The sequence below is a fragment of the Periplaneta americana genome, chromosome 3 (genome assembly GCF_040183065.1).
Source record: "Periplaneta americana isolate PAMFEO1 chromosome 3, P.americana_PAMFEO1_priV1, whole genome shotgun sequence".
NCBI classification, from domain to species: domain Eukaryota; kingdom Metazoa; phylum Arthropoda; class Insecta; order Blattodea; family Blattidae; genus Periplaneta; species Periplaneta americana.
In genome coordinates this window covers 141,768,786-141,791,579 of record NC_091119.1, presented here as the reverse complement: position 1 = coordinate 141,791,579, position 22,794 = coordinate 141,768,786, and the positions used below count along the sequence as shown (strand labels likewise).

The following is a 22,794-nucleotide window of genomic DNA, read 5'->3' as shown; positions in this document are numbered from 1 at the left end:
TGCTTAATGTTCTTAATTCGTTGAGATTTTGATATAATTCCTGTCTCATAGTTTCATTACACCTCTAGCTGCTTTAAGAATATTATGTAATAAAAATAATAATAGTAATAATTGTAACTATAATAATAATAATAATAATAATAATAATAATAATAATAATAATAATATTTCGAAAGAGCAAAGATAACTATGATGATATAATAATAATAATAATAATAATAATAATAATAATAATAACGGAAATAATAATAATAATAATAATAATAATAATAATAATAATAATAATAATAATTATATCATCATAGTTACCTTTGCTCTTTCGAAATAATAATAATAATAATAATAATAATATTATTATTATTATTATTATTATTATTATTATTATTATTATAGTTACAATTATTACTATTATTATTTTTATTACATAATATTCTTAAAGTAGCTAGAGGTGTAATGAAACTACGAGACAGGAATTATTATTATGAAGTTGTGCAGATTTGCAGAAGAATTGACTGGCATTGTCGAAATTAGAGTTGAAGAGTAAATATTTCATAGATGCCGAACTTGAGACATCTTGAAACAAACCTGTCTACTAAACTCGTCCCCTTGTTCCAAACGTCGTTGCTGTTGCTGTCTTTGGAAAGGCAGTCCTGTGATAGCCAACGTAGCATCAGGATGGCTCCTGAAACCGTCTTCCTCGATGGGTTCTTCCTCACTTTTTACAGCTGGGAAACAAACAGGAGGAAACATTATTTCATTGTATAGGTACAATAGTATATTCAAGTGTTGTAATTCTTTGATACAAAATATACTTTTTTAAGAGAGGAAGAAGAGAAGAAGGAATGTGGTTGGAAAAGGAAAAAATGGAAGAGGATTGAAGGAGAGAAATAGAGGATAAGGATGAATGAAATATTAACAGTAAATTTAATTTAATTTATTTAACTAGCTAGCTAGCTAGTGAGTAACTTACAAATTAAAATTATAAAACAAAAATGTTTCTAGCCACTACCATAAGAGCCAGGCTTGTGTACGGTGTGGTCTTAGTCAATAATATAACACAAAATTTACAATGACAGTTTACTATATACAGTAAGTAACTTAATTCAAACCAATAAATAACATACAAAAAAAAAAAAAAAAAAAAAAAAAGAGGAAGAAACACATTTAATATAAATTGACAATCAGACAGAAGTCAGTGATATTCAATAAAAAACATGAGTATAGTCTGCAGAAATAAGGTAAAAAAATACACACATTTATTAATATTATAAATATCATGAATAATTTCATAAATTTCTTTTTTAAAAGGTTCAATTTTAAAATATTTCAAATTTGGAAAATGGTTTGCAATTTTATTATAAAGTCTTGGGCCGAAACTAGCACCATGTTTAAGGGCTAAACTTGTATGACATTTAGGCTCAATTAATGGGAAAGAAATTGACAAGAATGAGAAAGTAGTCACTAAGGAGAAAGAAGAAGGGATGAATTGGATAAAGACAGAGAGAGGAGTGAGGAAGAGGATAAAGTGAAGAAAATATAGAGAGAAATGGAGGAGTAGCATAAAAGTCATGAAGGATGGAAAGTCAAAAGGATAGCAATGGCAAAGGATGCTTTTAATAGAAAAAGGAACATCTTCTGCCCACTTCTGGAAAAAGAACTAAGGAAGAGACTAGCTTTGTGTGGAGTGTAGCATTATATGGGGCAGAAACATGGACATTACGACATGGACATGAAGTGAAGAGAAGCGACTAGAAGCACTTGAAATGTGGATACAGAGAAGAATAGAGCATGTGAAATGGATGCATCTCAGTTACTGACTATGGTACTGAAAATCGTTATGATTGTGGTCTTACTCCTAAAAAAATTAATGATTATAACAGTCGTGGTTAAAGAAAACAAATGTACAAGAGATTATTTGGAAAAATTTAAACAGAAGATTTTCTCTAACCAATACCAATAATGTCAAAATGTAACAATTTGTCGTTCTGCTCCATGTAAACCTCTTTTTATATCCCGCACAATGGTCGAAAATACTTGTCTTGTGCGAATAACATCGTTTCACTTCGCAGATTTAGTCCTTGCAGGATGTGTACCATAGCAGTATCCTTAAGTAAATGCCCTTGTGCAGCCATGACAAAAATTACAATGTTGAAGTCCATCCTATATCTCCTCCTGAGACACTGACAATAAACTAGCCAAATTTCAACAGCTCATAGGCGCAATGAAAAGGAGTCTGCTGAGAAAGGTTAGCCAAGAAACAGTGTAAACACTTTACAAAACATTTTATCAAAGAGAACTTCCATACACATTCAGCTGACAGTGATTTCCCCCATAAAGTGTTGTGAAATACTCGTATATGACACTATTAAAAGATATTTTCTATACAAATTCAGCGCTCCCAGCTGTCCGGGTTCGAGTCCCAGTAGTGACACTTCGGGGGAGAAGTTTGCTGTTTTGAGTTTTTGTTGGAGTTTCCAGTTAGTTTATTTTTAAGGAATTAAAATCATTCCGGCCGAAATCTTTTCCATTGTCGTATTCATGGTATTTCTCCGATAATTAGTTGGCGACGTGCAGAGGAGCTGGCATAAAGTTGCCTGTATGAAACTGGAAAGGCATTGAATCTTAGTACAGTCAGCTGGTGTGGTTTTAGCGCAGGGGCGTATTTTGCGGACTACCGGGGCTACCGGCGGTAGCCCAAGGAAATTACAAAAGAAAAAGTTTATAATATAACAAAATGTAATAATTTTGTATTATTAGTTTTACCATAGTAATTAAAATTAAAGTAATTGTTAGATTTATATGCGCTCTCTGCTCTCGAAAAGAAACAAGTTGTCAAGGTGGCATCGCTGGAGAAACCGCTTGCTACATGAGGTAGCCTTTGACCATTTCGCTCATGCTGTCCTTCGCACAACTGCCCGTCCCCCTCGCTCCCTTCTGTTTCCATCGTGCACTGTAGGCGGGCGAGTTGCCGCTCTCGTGATCGGTTTCTTCGCAGGCGCGAAGCAGCAATACGCTTAGTACGCTAGCAATTGAATGTGATTGTGTTCTTGCAGTGCAGTATTTTAAATCTGTGTCTAAGAGTTATATTAATTGTGAATTATTAAGTTTTTAATTTCCCAATTAAGTGGTATTGTGAAAAATATGGCAGAACAAGTTTCTGGAGAGGTTTGTGTTGAAAATGACTGTGTAATAGAAGGTTTATTAAAAGTGCCTTTTAACCGTCGTACATAACAACGAGAAAGTTGAAATTGTGAAAATGGAAAGACCAACTCCTGAGTTAAATTTGTCCATGGACGTAAAAGAAAAACAGCGAAAGTACACACGCCATTTCACTTCAACATCATATGGTAAGTGGAATTGATTGTGTGGTACTTCTAAACTGTCTAAACTATTTTGCTGGCCATGTTTGTTATTTAGCCGCGAAACTAATGTGTGGTCAAAAGAGGGGTTTTCTAATATGAACTCCCTTCGAACGGCAGTCCTAGAATACGACAAATCAAAAGCTCATATTTGTAGTAGCATGAACTTTGCAAACTTTGGGAAGACAAGAATTGGTTTACAGCTAGATAAGCGAAAAGCTCTACACATCAACCAACACAATGCTCTTGTGAAAAAAAAATCGGGAGATTTTACTGCATCTTATTAATGCAGTCTGCTTTCTAGGAAAACAAGAATTGGCTTTTCGGGGTCATAACGAGAGTGTGGAATCAGACGATATAGGAAATTATATTGAATATTTAAGTTTCTTAAGTGAATTTGACCATTTACTGGCCACTCATCTTGAGAGTTCAACAGTATTTCGTGGTACTTCTCTCGCAATTCAGAATGACTTAATATTTGCTATAAGTGGGATTATGATAAAGAACATAAAACCTTTTGTGGCCATTGTTGTTGATGAAACAAGTTACTTCTCTAATCAGAGTCAATTGTCCACTGTTTTAAGTTACGTCGACAGTGCTGCCAATGTTCAAGAACGGTTTATAGGATTCACAAATGTCAATTCGGACAAAACTGATGCTGCTTTGTTTCAGCATATGGAAGGTGTTATAGCAGAATACAATGTCGGCAATAAGTTAATTGCACAGACATACGATGGTGCTTCAGTTATGGCGGGAAATATTAATGGCTTAAAAACAAAAGTTCAAGAAAAGTATCCTCAAGCACTATTTGTCCATTGTTACAGCCATGTTCTCAATTTAGTTTTGCAACAAACTACTTCATCCATTCCAGAATGCCGCATTTTTTTCAAAACACTGTCGGGTTTAGCTGCATTTTTCTCATCATCTCCTAAAAGATCAGAAAACTCAAGGAATTTATGAACAAGAAACTCCCAAAAGTAGCACCAACTAGATTGAATTTTACATCTCGGCTTGTAAATACAGTAAAGGAATACAGAGAAAAACGGACTGCTTTCTTTAAAAATATCATTTGTAATGACTCTGAAGAAAACTGGGATGATGCTGTAAATGTGCAGGCTCAAGTATATTTGAATTTTTACACACAGTTTCAGAATATATTTCTTCTTGAAGTCTATGCTAGAGTGTTCGCACATACAGATGTGCTCTACAATATTCTTCAGACAAAAAGTCTAGACATAGCATACTACTTGCAAGAGGTATCAAAGTTAAAAAAAAAATACTATATCCGAGTTCAGACGTAGTGGGTTTCCGTCCATATGGAGTAATATGGAAAATGAAAATTCTTCAGCCAATACAATGGAACCACCATTAAAGCGAAGAAAAGGAGATGATGAATTGAAATACAGGCAGCTGTACTACAGCATACTAGATCGTATGCGCATGGAAATTACTAACAGATTTTCTGATTATGGAAAGTTTCAGTTCACACATCTTCTAGACTCTCAAAAATTTTCTGCTTATAGAGAAAACTTCCCGAATGAGGCACTAAACAAATTATTTCAGTCCTATAACAGTCACTTTGATCAAGTATGTTTGAAAAATGAATTAAGTGTAATATATTCAGCAGAAGTCTTTGATTTTTCGAACAAACCTATCCATGAAATATTATCTGCCATATATGAAAACCAGCTGAACCAAGTTATTCCTGAAGTCCTTAAATTGGCAACATTAATTGTGACAATACCAGCTACGTCAGCATCGGTAGAAAGAACATTTTCTGCGTTGAAGAGAATAAAATCCTACTGTAGATCAACTCATACACAAGAACGTTTATCCGGCTTGGCACTAATATCCATTGAAAAGTCATTTCTAGAGAAACTTTGCAAGTGGCCCAACTGTAATTTCAAGGACGAAGTCATCAACGTATTTTCGTCCCAATCAAGACGTCTGGAATTCACATAAATATGTAAGGAATTTTATTATAGGGATTTTAAAATATATTTTGTGTAATAATAGGGTCAGTGGTAGCCCAAACCCTTTAACCAGTATACGCCACTGTTTTAGCGTAATAATTCACTATGATAGGAGTGATGGACGTAGATCTAGGAAATATTCTTCCCTTACAGAGAAAAGTAATAATAATAATAATAATAATAATAATAATAATAATAATAATAATAATGTGTTACTGAGTCTGCTAATTCTTCCGAACACCTCTGCCCCTGCTGTTTCCGTACAGTAGATGTCAAGACTACTCCAGTGCTAGGAACATCAGACATCAGAGGAATATAAAGTGATGGGCAACTTATAATGGGTCCGACAGAGGAACGAGCGACTTCAAGGAGCGCATCTTTCTCACAGGACAGTAAAGGCCCGCTCCCACTTAGCGGAATCGAACCGAATCGAAACGAAAAGTCTGCTGCCGCTCACATCTAGTGGAATCGAACCGAACAGTACTTTTGTGTCTTGTTTTTTGTCATACAAAAGAGAATAATTCTACACAAGATTTATTAATTTTTCTTCGTTCATATTACATTGTAATTTTTGTACACGTACTATTTCAGCAAAAACTTTCAATAGTAAACAAATTAAGCCGTCAAGAATGAATGTGATTCATTTGTTTTTTCACGAAGGCTTCACGAGAACTTACGATCATACCCGAAACAAGAAATTCTATTCCGGCAGTGGAATAAATTTTATAGCTCATGAATTCTGTTCTGTTCGCTTCGATTCGATTCGAAGCGCCGCTTTCTACTATCCTCCATTTAAATACATTGTAAAGAGAAATTCTGTTCGATTCGATTCCGCTAAGTGGGAGCGGGCCTTTAAGGAGCGATAAACTGCGGGCACATTTTCTTGCCATATCGTTTAGTCATCATGGAATTGTGGAGCGTTGCACAACGTACTTTTGCAATTAAAACCTTTTACAAGAACAACACAGTTTTTGAGGCTGCTAAGCGTGAATTTCGTCATTTTAAATTTTATTATGATGCCATGGTCCCTTCCCATCTGCACATGAGGACTTACATTTTCATCCATACGAAATTCAGTTGGTACATCAATAAAAATATTGCAATATTCTCAACCGAAAGGCGTTTTGTGAAGAAATTTTAAATCTCATGGATGGAGATGAAGACCTTATTGACACTTTGTGTATGTCCGACGAAGCACATTTCCATCTCAGTGATAGTCACTTAAAGGACGTCCTTTTCCAGAAATAAATGGCAGACTATATAGTTTTTTGTAAAAAAGAAATAAATTCTTCTGTCAATAACCAATTCTTTATAATCGACCATTCCACTTCCGGACCCTGTATCTGGCTGAACAGATTGCACTCAAATGGAGCATAAGGAGAAAAAGAAACCTCGATACAATTAATATTTCCAGTTGTAGTTATATTTGTGTCTAGTTTTTTGATGCGAAATGCTGTAATAGAGATATGGGAGGACTGGGGGTAACGTCCCGTTTGCCCCGCCCTGTAGGTGCCCCCCGCAGCGATGCCTGTGGCTTGTATATATTTTTCGACCAGATATTGGAAAGTGCTATAAAAAGTAAAGGCATGATCTAATGTTTTTTTCAAGACAGAGAGAGAGCGTGCATCCACAATGGTGATGAATCACGGCAGACCCTCGCTTTCACGAGATCCCTAATGACAGTCACCGAGACTCGGGGCACCGGGTTCATTGACAAATTGCCTTATTATGCCAAAGGGGAAAGGCTGCAGTTTGGCTATTCCGAGCCGAGTTTCAATTACAGTTCAAGAGGTTTCGGCTCCTCCCTAGGGAGATAATGTTCTACCCGTTAGTCGTGGTGGCAAAGTTCCGTGCATTGATAAAGTTAAGGAGGCTGCGACATCGTAGGCTTTTGCTGTGATTAGACTAGAATAAGAATTTGGGATTTTCAAACGTGTGTTAAGATTTTCTTCGACGCTTCGAAACTAGTCACATTGAATTCACTTGTTACTAGCCTATTGCTGAAGTACGGTACTGACATTCAAGTCTCATAAGTAAAGCCCGGATTTCTAAGCACAATCAAACAGTAAAATAAGCACGAAAATAGTGAAAATAAGCAAAAACGAATGTACGGAAACAGTAAATTAAGCACGAAAAATGGTGAAAATAGCACCAAAATAAGCAAACACGAATACACGGAAATATGATGATAAATTATTTGTTTCGTAGAACTCTTATCTTATTGAAGGCTGTTGCACTGCCCCCCCAAACTTGTCTGAACTTTGTTTTTTGTTTATTAACGTTAGAAAATATTGAATTCAAAATATCTTTTTTGCTTTTGTTTATAATTAAGTTTCTATGTTTAAATTGACGAATTAATGTCTTCAGATCATGTATCTGGACTATAATATTTATTTTAAATTTTTGAATGTAAGTTATAAGAATTTCTATACTTCATTCGAGGAATGGAAACACTGTAATATTTCTTTTGTAGTAGCCTGTACTATTATGTTAGAAGTCTGCAGGTGTTCAGGCTGCCACTTGGAGATATATGAATAACATACTGCACAACAAAGCAGAAAAAAGAAAAGTGATCCCGGTATAATATGTAAACTTAAAAACGAGATTAAATGAAATAATTAGAGTTTAAATTTCATATGGTATCTTCAGAAAAGCTTAATATAAAAAGTTTCTGTTGACACTGTTACGTAGATTTATTGATGTATATGTGTTTCTGTACGACAGATAAAAGGAGGGAGATTGTTTTAAATTATGCCCTATTATAATTTGTAGTAGATCTACAGTTCAAATCCTATACAATTCAGTTCGAAACATTGTGTATATAGATGTAACACTGTAAGAAATATGCCTCTCGAAAATACCTTTATTAAATGAGGATACTCCGATATACTGTACCACGGTCAAGCTATAATGGGGGGAGGAGGTAAATGATGTCCCCCATAACCCCGTTATATGGGGATTCTACGGTTTTGCTTTGCCCCCCCCCCCCAAGGAAACGGTTCTCTCTCCGCCTATGGTGAAGCTCCTGCGTCTTTCAGTGAAGAATGGTTTGTACAGTGAAAATGTTCTTTCGACGTCGCATGGCGTCACAGGTGCATGTGAAAAACACCACAGTTCTTGGGTGAATTCCTCTTCAATATCTGTTTCTTCACCAGAAAGCTTTTTAGAAGTTTGACACAGTGTTTTATAACCGGAATTTTTCTGTAATACCTGACTGAGTTTGTCGAACGCAATTTTTGCAACCCCATGTGTTTCTGAAGATAATGTTACCGAAATTTCGTCTATCAGAGAAAATGAATGTTCCAAGGGATTATTTCGAGCTTCCAACTGCTTTAAAATTTTGGGTATTTTAGAGATGCGGTTATGGATGTACTGATTCTTTTCTTGGATGCCGTTTTTAGCAAAACATTCGTGGGCTGTGGCAATTCTGACTGCATCTTCTGCATTTAGACAATTCAAAACATTTTTCACTTCACTGAAATGTTCCCCGTAGTATGACACAGCCTGTAACCATGTACCCCATCGAGTTAGACTGCCTGAGGAGGTAAAGACAAATTTGGACGGAGTTCACGAAATTTTTTAATTCTAATCGGTGACTTTATAAACACTTTCTTCACGCTGAAAACAAGAAGATCCACGTCTTTATAGAAGAAGCTTGGCGGGGAATCCCAAGGTTCTCTCCTAATTAGAACTACGCAGTATTATTTCACACCATCCTGGGTCATACTCTACCTTTGCTTTCTTACGCATTCGACTGAAGTTAATTTTTTATTAGCCAATAAAAAATGAAATCAGTGATAAATGACGGCTAGAGTGAAATATGCACTTTAAAATTACAGTTTTGGGTAAAATATGCTGTTTTAATTAAAAATAGTAAAATAAGTAAGCAAAAACGTTTTCCTGCAAAATAACTATTTATAATCACTAACAAACATAGTTAAAACTGTTTACCTAAGCGTGTCTTACGAAATATAACCTTTCTGCTTACGTACCTTTAAAAGTGTGGAAAAGAATATGTATTTTCCTTAGAAATCCGGGCTTTACTCATAAGTAAAGTCAATTTTGAAGCAACATTTTAGTTACCGTGTGTTGTGACAAGAAATTAATCTAATCTTCAAAGTAAAAGATATTAGATTCTACAGTCTTGAGCGAGATTTGTTATCTCACGACGGTACCAATTTCTGATTTTTCATGCGGAAAATTCGGTAATACCCATTTCAACGTTTCCAAGTTTTGGAGATTTTTTCCACGCAGGAAGTGGGCCATTATCGAAACAGACGACAATCTGAAGACACAAGATCAGGGCTCACCGAGCGAGTAGGCTCAGACGTTAGCGTTTGAGGCTCGCATTCGGGAGGTTCCGGGTTCAAATCCCGTGGTCGAGCAACCTGTCAGGAACTTTTCATGATTTCCCTCAGTTACAGAGGCAAATACCGGATTGGAAATTTACATGCCATGATTCGTCAAGGATTTACTCATCAATATCATAAAAATTAATCAATATCTATAATCAGTTACATGAACACAAGCTATCTACAACACACAATAGAAACAGAAATTCAACAATAGCAAAAACTACCTGCCGGTATATCCACAGATCTTAAACACAATGCATGACCACAGATGTTAAAGCTTGAATAAATAAATAAAACAAAAAGTAAAACTCAGAACTATGTGCCTAGTGTGGCAGCATTTCTAATCCCCACAATTTCCGCATTTTTTTCCGTGGTTATTCGAGTGGTATGGAGCCCCACATTATCCTGTTGCAAGAGAATTATATTTCGATTAACTAATGCAGGGCAGTTTTCTCTCAAAACTTCATGAACTCGTTCTGGCTCTTGAGAATTAATATCCATATCGATTGCATGTCCGTCTGGAACAAACTTCCAGTGAATTACATCTTAAAAATCCCACCAAATACATAATATTACTTTCGGGCCGAATCAGTTTTGTTTAACGACGACTTTGGCAGGCTGACGGGGATCGAGATATTGTATTGAGCTGTCAAGGTTACAGTAGTGTACAGTAGTGGAAAAAAAAACCGGACCAGCCCTTGTAGCTGATTTCAGAGCCTTGTTCACTCCAGAGCATGATAGATTGGTAACTAAGGCTATCGTGGTTCGAATCCTGCCTGGGAAGGAAACTTTTTTTGTTACTTATTCAAATTTATTCCCAATACTTTTGGATTGCTGGTAAAATTCATGTTCTGGGAATAATAAGTTAATTAAGTAGTAAAATATCGCTGCAATCGAAAAGTATTGGAAATAAATCTGGATAAGGAACAAGAAAAAGTTTCCTTCCCAGGCAGGATTCGAACCACGAAAGTCTTAGTTACCAGTCTATCGTGCTCTGAGTGAACAAGGCTCTGAAATCAGCTACAAGGGTCGGTCCGGTTTTTTTGCCACTACTGTATATATTTTTCGTTATATATGAAAATTCTCCTGATAGATCGACCATCCATGGGATTAGCGATAAGCTCACTACAGATATCCACTCTGCGTTGACCCTATTCAGATTTCAATTCATAAGGTAGGCCTACAGATCTACAACTTCTGTATGATTTTCTAAGGATCTTAATGTGGCAATGTATTATTTGAAGCATAAAGTTCTTCTGACAATCTACGAGTACTTTTTTTGTTGATTTGATTCCAAAAGTCTATGTATTTTCAATATCCCATGCTTCAGGTCTTCCAGGACGTTGTAAATCTTCAATGTCTCATTCTCCATTATTGAAATTCTGGAACCATCGTTGTGCTACACGCTTACTAACGACACCTTCACTCTCGGCTTCACACATATTCTTGAGCTGCGACAGAAACTTTATAATCTCGTTTCCATTAATGTTTTAGAAGGAATCTAATTCCAAACTTTATCATATACTTTTTAGATTCTTTGTTTTACCAAATTGAAGACCATCACATGCTCATAGTAACGCAGTGGGGGGAGGCAAGTTTCGGAACATCACTTGACAAATAACTTACATGCAACATTTTTAAAAGACAATACTTATTACAGCGTTTTTAGCGTGTGTCCTAGATATATAATGCCCAGTTTGTGAGCATGTTGCTACTGCAGCCGAGAATGGTGCCACTTCCTATACACATCACATCAGTCATTTGCCAAACACAGTTGTCAGACTGACTGCGACAAATGTAAAACACTTGCACTTAACGTTCCCATTACTTATTTCACACGCCAAAAACGGTGACGCGGACTTGTATTTAATAGTGTGAAATTTAAAATCAATTTAGACTCCCAAAACTTTTTTTTATGCAAAATCCATTCTCCGTCGTTGTAGAGTGAATAGACGCCGACCCTAAATAAATTACTTAGGTCTAATCTAGTAACTGTGTTCGAGAACTATAGCTTCATAATATCTTTGAAAATCATCGGTCAGTTTAAAACAACTTGTTACTGAACAAGTAATACTGTCCAAATTTCACGAGAGGATCCCTGCGAGGGGAGTATGGTCTTTGCGGGGTAAGAGGAGAGAGTAAGTCAGTAACTCAGCGTTCTTGAAGGAGCAGTTGGATGGGGTTGATGTCATTGATCGGCTGGGACAAACAAGGCAGTCAATGGCCGGCGGGTTTAGTGTCGGGGATAGGTTATAAGAGTGGGGGGAAAAACTGTGATTCCTTGCTCGGATCTTCTCGTGAAATGCGGACTGTAACTATATTACTGTTTTAACATTATGGTAAATTACCTTGCTGAGTAGTTTCGACGTGGTGTGCGTCATTCTCCGAAGCCTAGTCACTTGTGTGTAATATGACTTGTGTCTTCTTGATTCTTCATTGTTGGATACATTCTTTTAAGACTTATATAATCATTAAACAAGTAATAACTGCTTTACTGTGTTAATGTTATGTTAAATTTTACCTAGCTGACACCACGTCGACTCTAGTCAGCCAGGTAATGTACCGTAATATCGTATTAACACAGTAAAGCAGTTATTATACAAGTGTTAAAAGAGTGTATCCAAGAATGAACAACTTGTCAGCAGAAATATAAAGGATTTGTTATTCTAAATATTGGCTATTTTCAGTAGAAACAATCGAACAATATTTTTCTTTCAGTGTCGCACTCGCAACGCCAGTGGTGGATTGTTTTTCATGTTTTAAGTCTAATATAATTTACAAATATTTATTGAAAAAAGGGGGGTTTAGGGCGGTGAGCCCCCACTTGCCTACACCATTAATAATAGGGGAGACTCTTGTACCTTTGGCACAGTGAACCTTTGAACATTTTTTGTTTTTTAATTTTTGCTGCTACCTAGAGGACTCAAACTGAAGTAGATTGTAGAAAAAGCCGCTGAGTAGTTATGGTCGTAGTGTCAGTTTGATTTACTGCAAAGTGTGAGTTCCGTGGTCAAAATAAGTTTTTTTAGTAGCAAAATTAAACATTTCGTTCATTGATATATGTTTTCTAACACAAAACCAAATTGTATTTGTTAATGTCTTTCAAGTACGGTGTGTTCCCTATCGTCTGGTGAGTAATAACATAGTTTAATTTCCATGATTTATTCGAATCTCTAGTTTTGGGAGCCATATTTGTTTAAAAGTGCACCCTCTTGTACCTTTGAACACAAAACATCTTGTATCATGGAACATGTTCCAAAGTACATGATACTATCGGTTTTTGTTTTTCTTTTATTTTAAGATCATGTCTCGAAGTGAGTCTGGAGTTAAGAGGCCCCCAATTGATCCGGATGCCTTGAAGAAAGCTGTTGAAACAGTTATTGCTCTTCCAGGAAATAAAATCTCAATCAGAGAAGCTGGCTCTGGTTTATGATGGCAAATACATTTTAAATATGATTGTCAGTTTTTACAGCTATATTTCCACCTATATTTCATGTGTTCCAACTTACAAGAGGGTATGTTGCAAGGTACATGAGCCTGTTATCCTTTGAACACATTACATATCCCTTCATTTTATTTTTTCTATCCTTAATAGATCTGTAAAACAGAAAAATACATACAGGAAGTTGTAAAGGAATCTTCAATAATTATATTTCTAGTATTTTTTCTTTTAAAAATTTTCATTCCCCCCAAATAAATAAATAAATAAATAAATAAATAAATAAATAAATAAGTAAGTAAGTAAGTAAGTAAGTAAGTAAGTAAGTAAGTAAGTAAGTAAGTAAGTAAGTAAGTAAGTAAGTAAGTAAGTAAGTAAGTAAGTAAGTAAGTAAGTAAGTAAGTAAGTAAGTAAGTAAGTAAGTAAGTAAGTAAGTAAGTAAATAAGTAAATAAGTAAATAAGTAAATAAGTAAATAAGTAAATAAGTAAATAAGTAAATAAATAAATAAATAAATAAATAAATAAATAAAATGTGAAAAGTGTTTAAAGGTACAACAGTCTCCCCTATGCAGTAATAACCATATCGTCCTGTAGATTACATTGCTCAGCTAAAGAAAATCATTACAAAACACCAAACTTAAAAAAACCGACTTTACTTATGAGACGACTAATATGAGGAGGTACTTTTCAAATCCTATTAAGTCCACTTTTTGATGTAATTGCGTTTTACTTCATTTCCTCATTTTCTGAACACGCTTTATCTAATGGTGAAGCCAATTCACGTTTAACTGTATTAGGTCCCAAGCAAACAAAGCTTGAAATATAGCATTCACTTCAAATCGTATTTTGTCCACATTTTCATCCATTTCAATATTAAGTCCTCGTCAATATATGTATAAAGGGCAATTTCTTTGCGTAAAGTTCTTGTCACTGAACGATTTGGTGCTAATTCTTAATTGTCTATTGCCGCCCAATATCAGTTGACTTTTGGGATGAATGGAGAAACACTTCAGAATGTATGAATAGTAACAGCTGAAATTTAAGAGACCATTGATTCTGTTCATGCATGCATAAATAATTGGGAAATCAAGGATTATAAGTCACTTTAACTACACCTGAAAAAACTTGTTGGGATCAGCGATATGAAACGAATAATGCTGAAGAAAACCATTAAAAACGGACAGATTAATGTTCCAGCCTTTCTCAGAATAAGGCAATGAAACAACTAAAAAAAAATATTAACCTATATATTATGTTTTGTTTATGTAAACGAATTTGATAAATTTGAAGCATATTCAGAATTCATTTATGTTGTTTTCCATATCAAACCATATTATGTCCATACTGTTTCTGTGATTATCGATAACACCATTTTGATAATGATTTCGATGAAAATAGATCCTGAATCTCGAAATAGATTTGGACACTTAAAATTTAAATTTATCTCCAAGTTAGAAGTTAACGGTTTTTCCTCTCTCCTGAAAACTGCTTTAATGGACATAACACGATTTGAAAAGTACCTTCTCATATAAAGTAGAAATGAAAGGACAACATCACACTGTAACGAGCTGTAGTGACTTAAGTATTGGAAGATAGGAGATAAAAATAATGAAGATGATGACTTCACGTCTATACGATTATAATACGAAAGAGATGAGGAAACGGAAGAGCCCGAAAAACCTGCCCCAATTACGCCTCTGTCAACTGGACTTGCTCAATTCTTCCTCATGTCTCGGGCTCACCTGTAACCGGAACAATAATACAATCAACGTATTAATCGAACAGACCCTCCTAAGGCTGCAGGGCGGAGGGTCGCAGTGTCACGCCTACTTGAACTGTAATACACACAAATATTAGCTTTGAATTATCTTAAGATTACAACTGACTACGGGCGGTTGTCCAATTAATCGATTGTTTTACCGCAGCTCTAAACCCGACTAGGAACCTGTCCTACCGAGAAAGTGATGGGCGGAGTCTCGGATTAAAAGGCACCGACCATCTGATGCATGCGTGATGTGCGGGTGGAGTCGCGCAAGGGGTGGGGTTGCTACCGGGTCGGAATGCTGCGGCAAATGGGTGTGGAAGAGGCTGCGCTGTTTTCAGGACACGAGGAGTTGCTATTTTATAGCGTCTTGCTCTGAGTTACGAACCTGGCCATCTCGTATTGGCCAGCTTACAGAGTGTGAACCAAAATTACTTGGCAATATCGTAGTAAGTTTGAAGTTGTCTTAAATATTTATTTATTTATTTATTACAGGAAGTGTTACTTACTTACTGGCTTTTAAGGAACCCGGAGGTTCATTGTCGCCCTCACATAAGCCGGTCCCTATCCTGAGCAAAATTAATCCACTCTCTATCATCATATCCCACCTCCCTCAAATCCATTTTAATATTATCTTCCCATCTACGTCTCGGCCTCCTTAAAGGTCTTTTTCCCTCCGGCCTCCGAGCTAACACTCTATATGCATTTCTGGATTCGCCCATACGTGCTACATGCCCTGCCCATCTCAAACGTCTGGATTTAATGTTCCTAATTATGTCAGGTGATAAATACAATGCGTGCAGTTCTGTGTTGTGTAACTTTCTCCATTCTCCTGTAACTTCATCCCTCTTAGCCCCAAATATTTTCCTAAGCACCTTATTCTCAAACACCCTTAACCTATGTTCCTCTCTTAAAGTGAGAGTCCAAGTTTCACAACCATGAAGAACAACCGGTAATAGAACTGTTTTATAAATACAGGAAGTGTTATAAATATAAGATACCATTTTGTTTTTTTCGTTTTGGAACCTACATGTTTTAAATACTGAACGTATAGTATGGTCCTGTTTATTGCTGAATGTCCCTGTGAATGCTACACCAGACTTAGAAGTTCGTAAGCTGTTATAAACTGTTAAAGAAAAAGTAATTTTCTCAAAATCTAACATATTTCCCTCATAAAAACTGAGGTATAAATATGGAATACTATTAACAAGTTACAAGATTAACCAAATTGCAAAGGCCTCTACTAAGAAAAGCACAGAACATGCATTCATCATCTGTTTTCCCAGCCGTAATAATGAATCCAGATGAATAGTCTCTCACGTCTTTTCTCGAACTTGTTTTACGGCTTCTTGCATTGCCTTTTCATTCCACTGTTTTCTAAATTTGTTGGAAGGTGAGGTTTTCTCTCCTCCTACAGGTGCCAACACTTGTAACGAAACAGAAAACCAGGGTATGAAGATGGAATATTAATGATACTAGTATTCCATATTTGTGACACACTGATGTTGTACGTCATAACCTCAAAACATATAGGTAATTTAAAAACGAAACCACTTAAACATAACATTGCTATAAATGTAGATCATTTCTCTTTAAGAATATATTATATCATTAGTATTTCTAACATTGAGGAATAGCAATGCATATTCAAGAAAAGAACTTACAGTCAAAATTCTCCTCGAAAGCGCAATAATGATAAACATTTGAACAAGTCAACTTCCAACTGCAAACTAACCCAACAGTCTAGTATGTAGGACTTGTTTTAGGTACAAAGCATGTACGGTCAGAAGACCCGTGCATTGGATTTTAGAGAAAACTATGATAATATAAAAATCTGTATGTATAATATTACTCAATAAATCCATCTATCTACAGTCACGAAGCTTGAGTTGTTGAGGGTACTAGGAACAATAGACTGTGCCGATACTATTTCGCATTGTCTGTGATGAGGCGATAGTAGCGAACCTAGCGGTTAGCAACTATCAATGGATGCATATTCCCTACGTATTGAGCTTCGTGACTGTGCTAACACATTCCCGCGAAAGAGAATATCAGGTGGTATCAGTGCGTAGTAATTTGGAAGGCTTCCGCTAGAATATAATGTGTTTCAGGTCGTGTATCACACTATTTCATATTGTACTTTTATTTCATATTTGTAACACTTCCTCTGTGACTTATAGGAAAATGCACAGGATAGATGCCCATCACAGCATCTTCTTTACATAAATATAAATGAACAACGTAACATAATTATTGATAATAATTTACACAAGCGGCAGTTAGATCTGTAAAATAGAAATATGTGACTCATTAGCAATAGATATATAAGAAATGAAAACATAAAAGAGATATTTATGTAATTATATGGCTTATAATAAATCTGTATTGACTAAAAAAATCAGAAATTTAATAAATCAATAATATATTGTAGACCAAAAACAAGGAAAAGTTGAGTTATTCCAGGAAAAAATAAAACATTGTACTATGACATGAATGACATAGATAATTTTCTTAAATAAATTTGGCTTTTGAATTACGTTTCTGTAACTTACCTGAAAATAAATCAATTTCCTTATTCAGGAATTGAAGTCCCTTAACATTTGAATTAATGTTAAATTCAAATGAAAAACTTTTCTCGATCTTGGGATATTAAATAGCAAATTTCTTTTAGATCTAACTAGAGGGATATAAAATGCAATCAGTTTGAGTATTTCAGCAGAATCAATATTATTTGTTAATATTTTTCTTAGAAATATCATCGAGTAAATGATTATTCTGTCATTGAGTGTATGCAAACCAAAAATTGATCTCAATAATTTAGTTAGAAACTGGAATGAGCAAGATACTTGGTGAACAATCCTTCGCGCGTCCTTAATTTCACGGCTTACTGCTAGTCGGTGGAACCAGCTACTAAGCCTCCAATCTCCACAGCACTGAAGGTCGTGTCAGGCGTTAGTGTGAGTTGTACTCTTGCAAGATAAGCACGTGTTCTTTAGGCAACGAAATACAGTATTAATTAAGTTAATATGGCTCAATTCAAGTATTCTGTTCCCCAAAGAGTGTTCATGAATGATTCATACGTGCGTACAGAATCGGCTTGTGCTGTAAGGAGATTATTTCAGGAGGGATTTCCTGGTGTTCAAGTTCCAAATTGAAGTTCGATTCAAATAATTGTAATAGCTTAAGCTTAGATTTTTAAAGTGTTTACTAGTAATAACTTACGCTACAAACTGTAGGGATATTTACTGCGGACTTTCTGACACCCGTTCACCGCGGTTATCGCCCAAGATCCGCAAACAGTGGAAGCGGGCGAGCGGAGGATTGTTCACCCAGTACATTGAATGTTTTATGACAGCAATTTCCATATCATCGGTGCATAAAATATTGTGTATGATCATTTCAGTTGATAAATGCAATTTTTTTATATACGACTATTACATATTGATAAAATAAGCCTACATATGGTGAATAAGTATGTAATATAGCCTAATATATGCACGTTATTTATCAGTTGAAATGACTGTATTCTATCTTTCATGCGTTGATGAAATGACTATTACTGCATTATTGAAGACAACTTCTAAAAAAAAGTATGAAATTATATAAAAGTCAGGACATTTGAAATTTCTAAATTTTTGCTACACATGAGGCTTATAATGTACAAGTGAGTGTCATGAAGTTAACACATTCTTTCTCATACATTTTAAGCGTTTCACAACAGTTCACTTCCTTTAACATGTTGTGAATGATATCACTGTTTATAGTAGTTCCATTTCTTGAACTATTAATCAAAATACTTATAATAATAATAATAATAATAATAATAATAATAATAATAATAATAATAATAATAATAATAATAATAATAATAGCATTGATGTCCCATATAGGACAATGACCTCTCCAATGGAGGATAGCTCTTAGAAGTTAGTGTTCCCACATATAATATATCTTTTAGTCACTTCAGTTCTAGATTTTGTTCGTATTTACGCCAGGTCTTTTAGAATTTGTATTTTGCATGCTTTTATGTTTTGACTCTTCCTCTACACTTCTTTCACTTTTTTTTTTTTACAGATTATGCTAACAATTACAGTACATGGCAACTTAAGTCTATTTCATTTTCCCTGCTTTCCCTTTACAATTTGGTTCCACTTAGTTCTTGTTCTTCGTATACTCCCCCCCCCTCTCTCTCTCCCTCTCTCGCACACACAGACACACACACAACACGCACACACACACCACACATAACACACACAGACACACACACATACCCTACACACAGACACACACATACACACAGATACACATACACAGACACTGGAACCGAACATAGCGCTTGAAATGCACGATACTAGTAGACACATTCTTTCTCAATATACACGGTGTTCCATTCAAACCTCCCTGATTTCAATTAATCATTGCTAACAAGGTATGTGGATTTATGAAATAAGACTGATACTAAAAGAAAGAGAAACTCAAAGAATGTTTATTTCATTTGTTTGAAGTTGATTGTTTTGTCACTACGTTGTGTAACAATCACAAAAGTAAAAATGGCGACTCCACAGCAATGCGGGCAAACGGTGGTGTAGTATGCGGGGACGAAATCCGTGATTTCAACGCAACGAAATTACAAACGAGTGTACGGAGGAGTTGCACCTGATGCAAAATCAATTAGGCTCTGGTTCAATAAGTAGCTTACGACCGGCAGTGTCCTAAAACAATCTGGTGGACCTCGGCGTTCCGTGACAGAAGAAAGGTGGAAGAAATTCGAGCGGGATTTCAGAGAAGCCCGAGCAAATCCATTCGCCAGGCATCAAGACAATTCAATGTGCGTCCGACAACTTTGTAATTGCGTTGCTTTGAAATCACGGATTTCGTCTCCGCATACTATATCACCGTTTGCCCACGTTGCTGTGGAATCATGGCTTTTGCGAATGTTGCGATTGTTGCGCAACGTAGTGACAAAACGATCAACTTCAAACAAATGAAATACAATTTTTTTTAGTTTTCTTTCTTTTAGTACCAGTGTCATTTCATAAATCCGCATACCTTGTTAGCAATGATTAATTGAAATCAAGGAGGTTTGAATGGAACACCTTGTATGTTTTACGCGTTTCATAACAATTGAGATTCTTTATTTTGTTACGAATGCTATTACTGTTTATAGGTAATTTACTTTCTTGATTTGTTATTCGGAAGTCAACTAATATGCATCGGCCGTAACCACTGGTCGAAAAGAAACCAACATCGATATGGGTTCAGGTCATGCCTGGAATTTTTATAGTGATAATTGTAGTGGATAACGTTTTCTCGGGGTTCTCCCGTTACTGTAATATAGGCATCGGCATCTTTCGTCATTTCTCTATTATTTAACCAGCATTTCTCCGATCATCAGCTTGTGACGCGCAGAGAAGGCTGGTGTAGGAAATCTTGTGCCGAAATCTGGGGCAACACAGTAAAACTGAGTGAACAATTTTTTTTTCTACCTTCCGGCTGCAATACTTTGAAATAAAACTTAATAAAATTAGTTAATATCTTTGCTAAAACTTGTGAAAATTATGACTAGTAACTTGAATCCTTTCAAAATTAGATTTGACTGTATATAAATGTGCCTAATTCATGTTACGCAACATTATACGTTTCCTTATGCTATAATTAAACCGCTAAAGAACGCAGGAACATAAACATGAACTTGCAGTTTGGAAGGTGTCATATTTTGCGCTGAGCAAGCTCCAAGTCGCGGGGTTTGCCCGCGGATGATTTCGCCACGATATAAATCGTCTTGAATTGAACAAGTTTTGAGCTGAGGAGAGAAATAAAAATTCCAGAGAAACTGTCGGCGTCAGAGGAGACCGGATACCCAATCCAGTTCCTGTGGCTGACACCTGACGGCCCGCGGGCCCCACCACACGAGTTCGTGATGCCACTGCCCACATGGAAAAGTGGAAGAAAGTTTATTAATTCCATACGCGAGAGAAAGAAACGTTTACACCGCACAATACACGACTCTGGTGCAAGTTTCACACTCTGGATTGGCTGTGTTGTGCTGCCATTCTTGCTTTCCGGTTACGTTCCTCGTACGAGGCGCACCATCGGCCAAAAAGTTACATAGCATCCGACGTTTTCTTGTTATTAGCGATAAACGTGAAATGTGAATGAGAGATAAACCAAGAATAATGTGCAGGTTGTGTATGTTAAAACGTGCACATTCTTCTTGGTGTATCAATCATATTTCAGGTTTTGTATGATAAAACCTTTTTCTTGGTGTATCTCTCAATCACATTTCATGTTTTGTATGATAAAAACTGCATATTCTTCATAGTGTATCTCTCAATCACATTTCATGTTTTGTATGATAAAACCTGAATATTATTCTTGATGTATCTCTCAATCACATTTCACGTTTTGTATGATAAAACCTGCATATTCTTCTTGATGTATCTCTCAATCACATTTCACGTTTTGTATGATAAAACCTGAATATTATTCTTGATGTATCTCTCAATCACATTTCATGTTTTGTATGATAAAACCTGAATATTATTCTTGATGTATCTCTCAATCACATTTCACGTTTTGTATGATAAAACCTGAATATTATTCTTCATGTATCTCTCAATCACATTTCACGTTTTGTATGATAAAACCTGAATATTTTCTTGATGTATCTCTCAATCACATTTCACGTTTTGTATGATAAAACCTGCATATTCTTCTTGCTGTATCTCTCAATCACATTTCATGTTTTGTATGATAAAACCTGAATATTATTCTTCATGTATCTCTCAATCACATTTCACGTTTTGTATGATAAAACCTGCATATTCTTCTTGGTGTATCTCAATCACATTTAACGTTTTGTATGATAAAACCTGAATATTATTCTTGATGTATCTCTCAATCACATTTCACGTTTTGTATGATAAAACCTGCATATTCTTCTTGGTGTATCTCTCAATCACATTTCATGTTTTGTATGATAAATCCTGAATATTATTCTTCATGTATCTCTCAATCACATTTCACGTTTTGTATGATAAAACCTGCATATTCTTCTTGGTGTATGTCTCAATCACATTTCACGTTTTGTATGGTAAAACCTGCATATTCTTCTTCGCGTATACGTCAAAAACATTTCACGTTTTGTATGATAAAATCTGCCTATTCTTCTTCGCGTATCCGTCAAAAACATTTCACGTTTTGTATGATAAAACCTGCATATTCTTCTTGGTGTATCTCTCAATCACATTTCACGTTTTGTATGATAAAACCTGCATATTCTTCTTGGTGTATCTCTCAATCACATTTCATGTTTTGTATGATAAATCCTGAATATTATTCTTGATGTATCTCTCAATCACATTTCACGTTTTCTATGATAAAACCTGCATGTTCTTCTTGGTGTATCTCTGAATCACATTTCACGTTTTGTATGGTAAAACCTGCATATTCTACTTCGCGTATACGTCAAAAACATTTCACGTTTTGTATAATAAAATCTGCATATTCTTCTTGGCGTATCTCTCAATCACATTTCACGTTTTGTATGCTAAAACCTGCATATTCTTCTTGGTGTATCTCTCAATCACATTTCACGTTTTGTATGGTAAAACCTGCATATTATTCTTCGCGTATACGTCAAAAACATTTCACGTTTTGTATGATAAAACCTGCATATTCTTCTTGGTGTATCTCTCAATCACATTTCACGTTTTGTATGGTAAAACCTGCATATTCTTCTTCGCGTATACGTCAAAAACATTTCACGTTTTGTATGATAGAATCTGCATATTCTTCTTCGCGTATCCGTCAAAAACATTTCACGTTTTGTATGACAAAACCTGCATATTCTTCTTGGTGTATCTCTCTATCACATTTCACGTTCTGTATGATAAAACCTGCATA

At 35.5% G+C, this 22,794-nt stretch overlaps 1 protein-coding gene across 1 annotated transcript in view; it reads right to left on the bottom strand.

The window, feature by feature from the left end:
• The window catches only part of LOC138696574 (uncharacterized), a 262,429-nt gene that overhangs the window by 8,761 nt on the left and 230,874 nt on the right, over nt 1–22,794 (bottom strand). Inside the window, exon 4 of the mRNA XM_069821705.1 lies at nt 586–725. Within this exon, the coding sequence (XP_069677806.1) occupies nt 586–725 (140 nt within the window). The remainder of the gene's footprint in view (nt 1–585; nt 726–22,794) is intronic.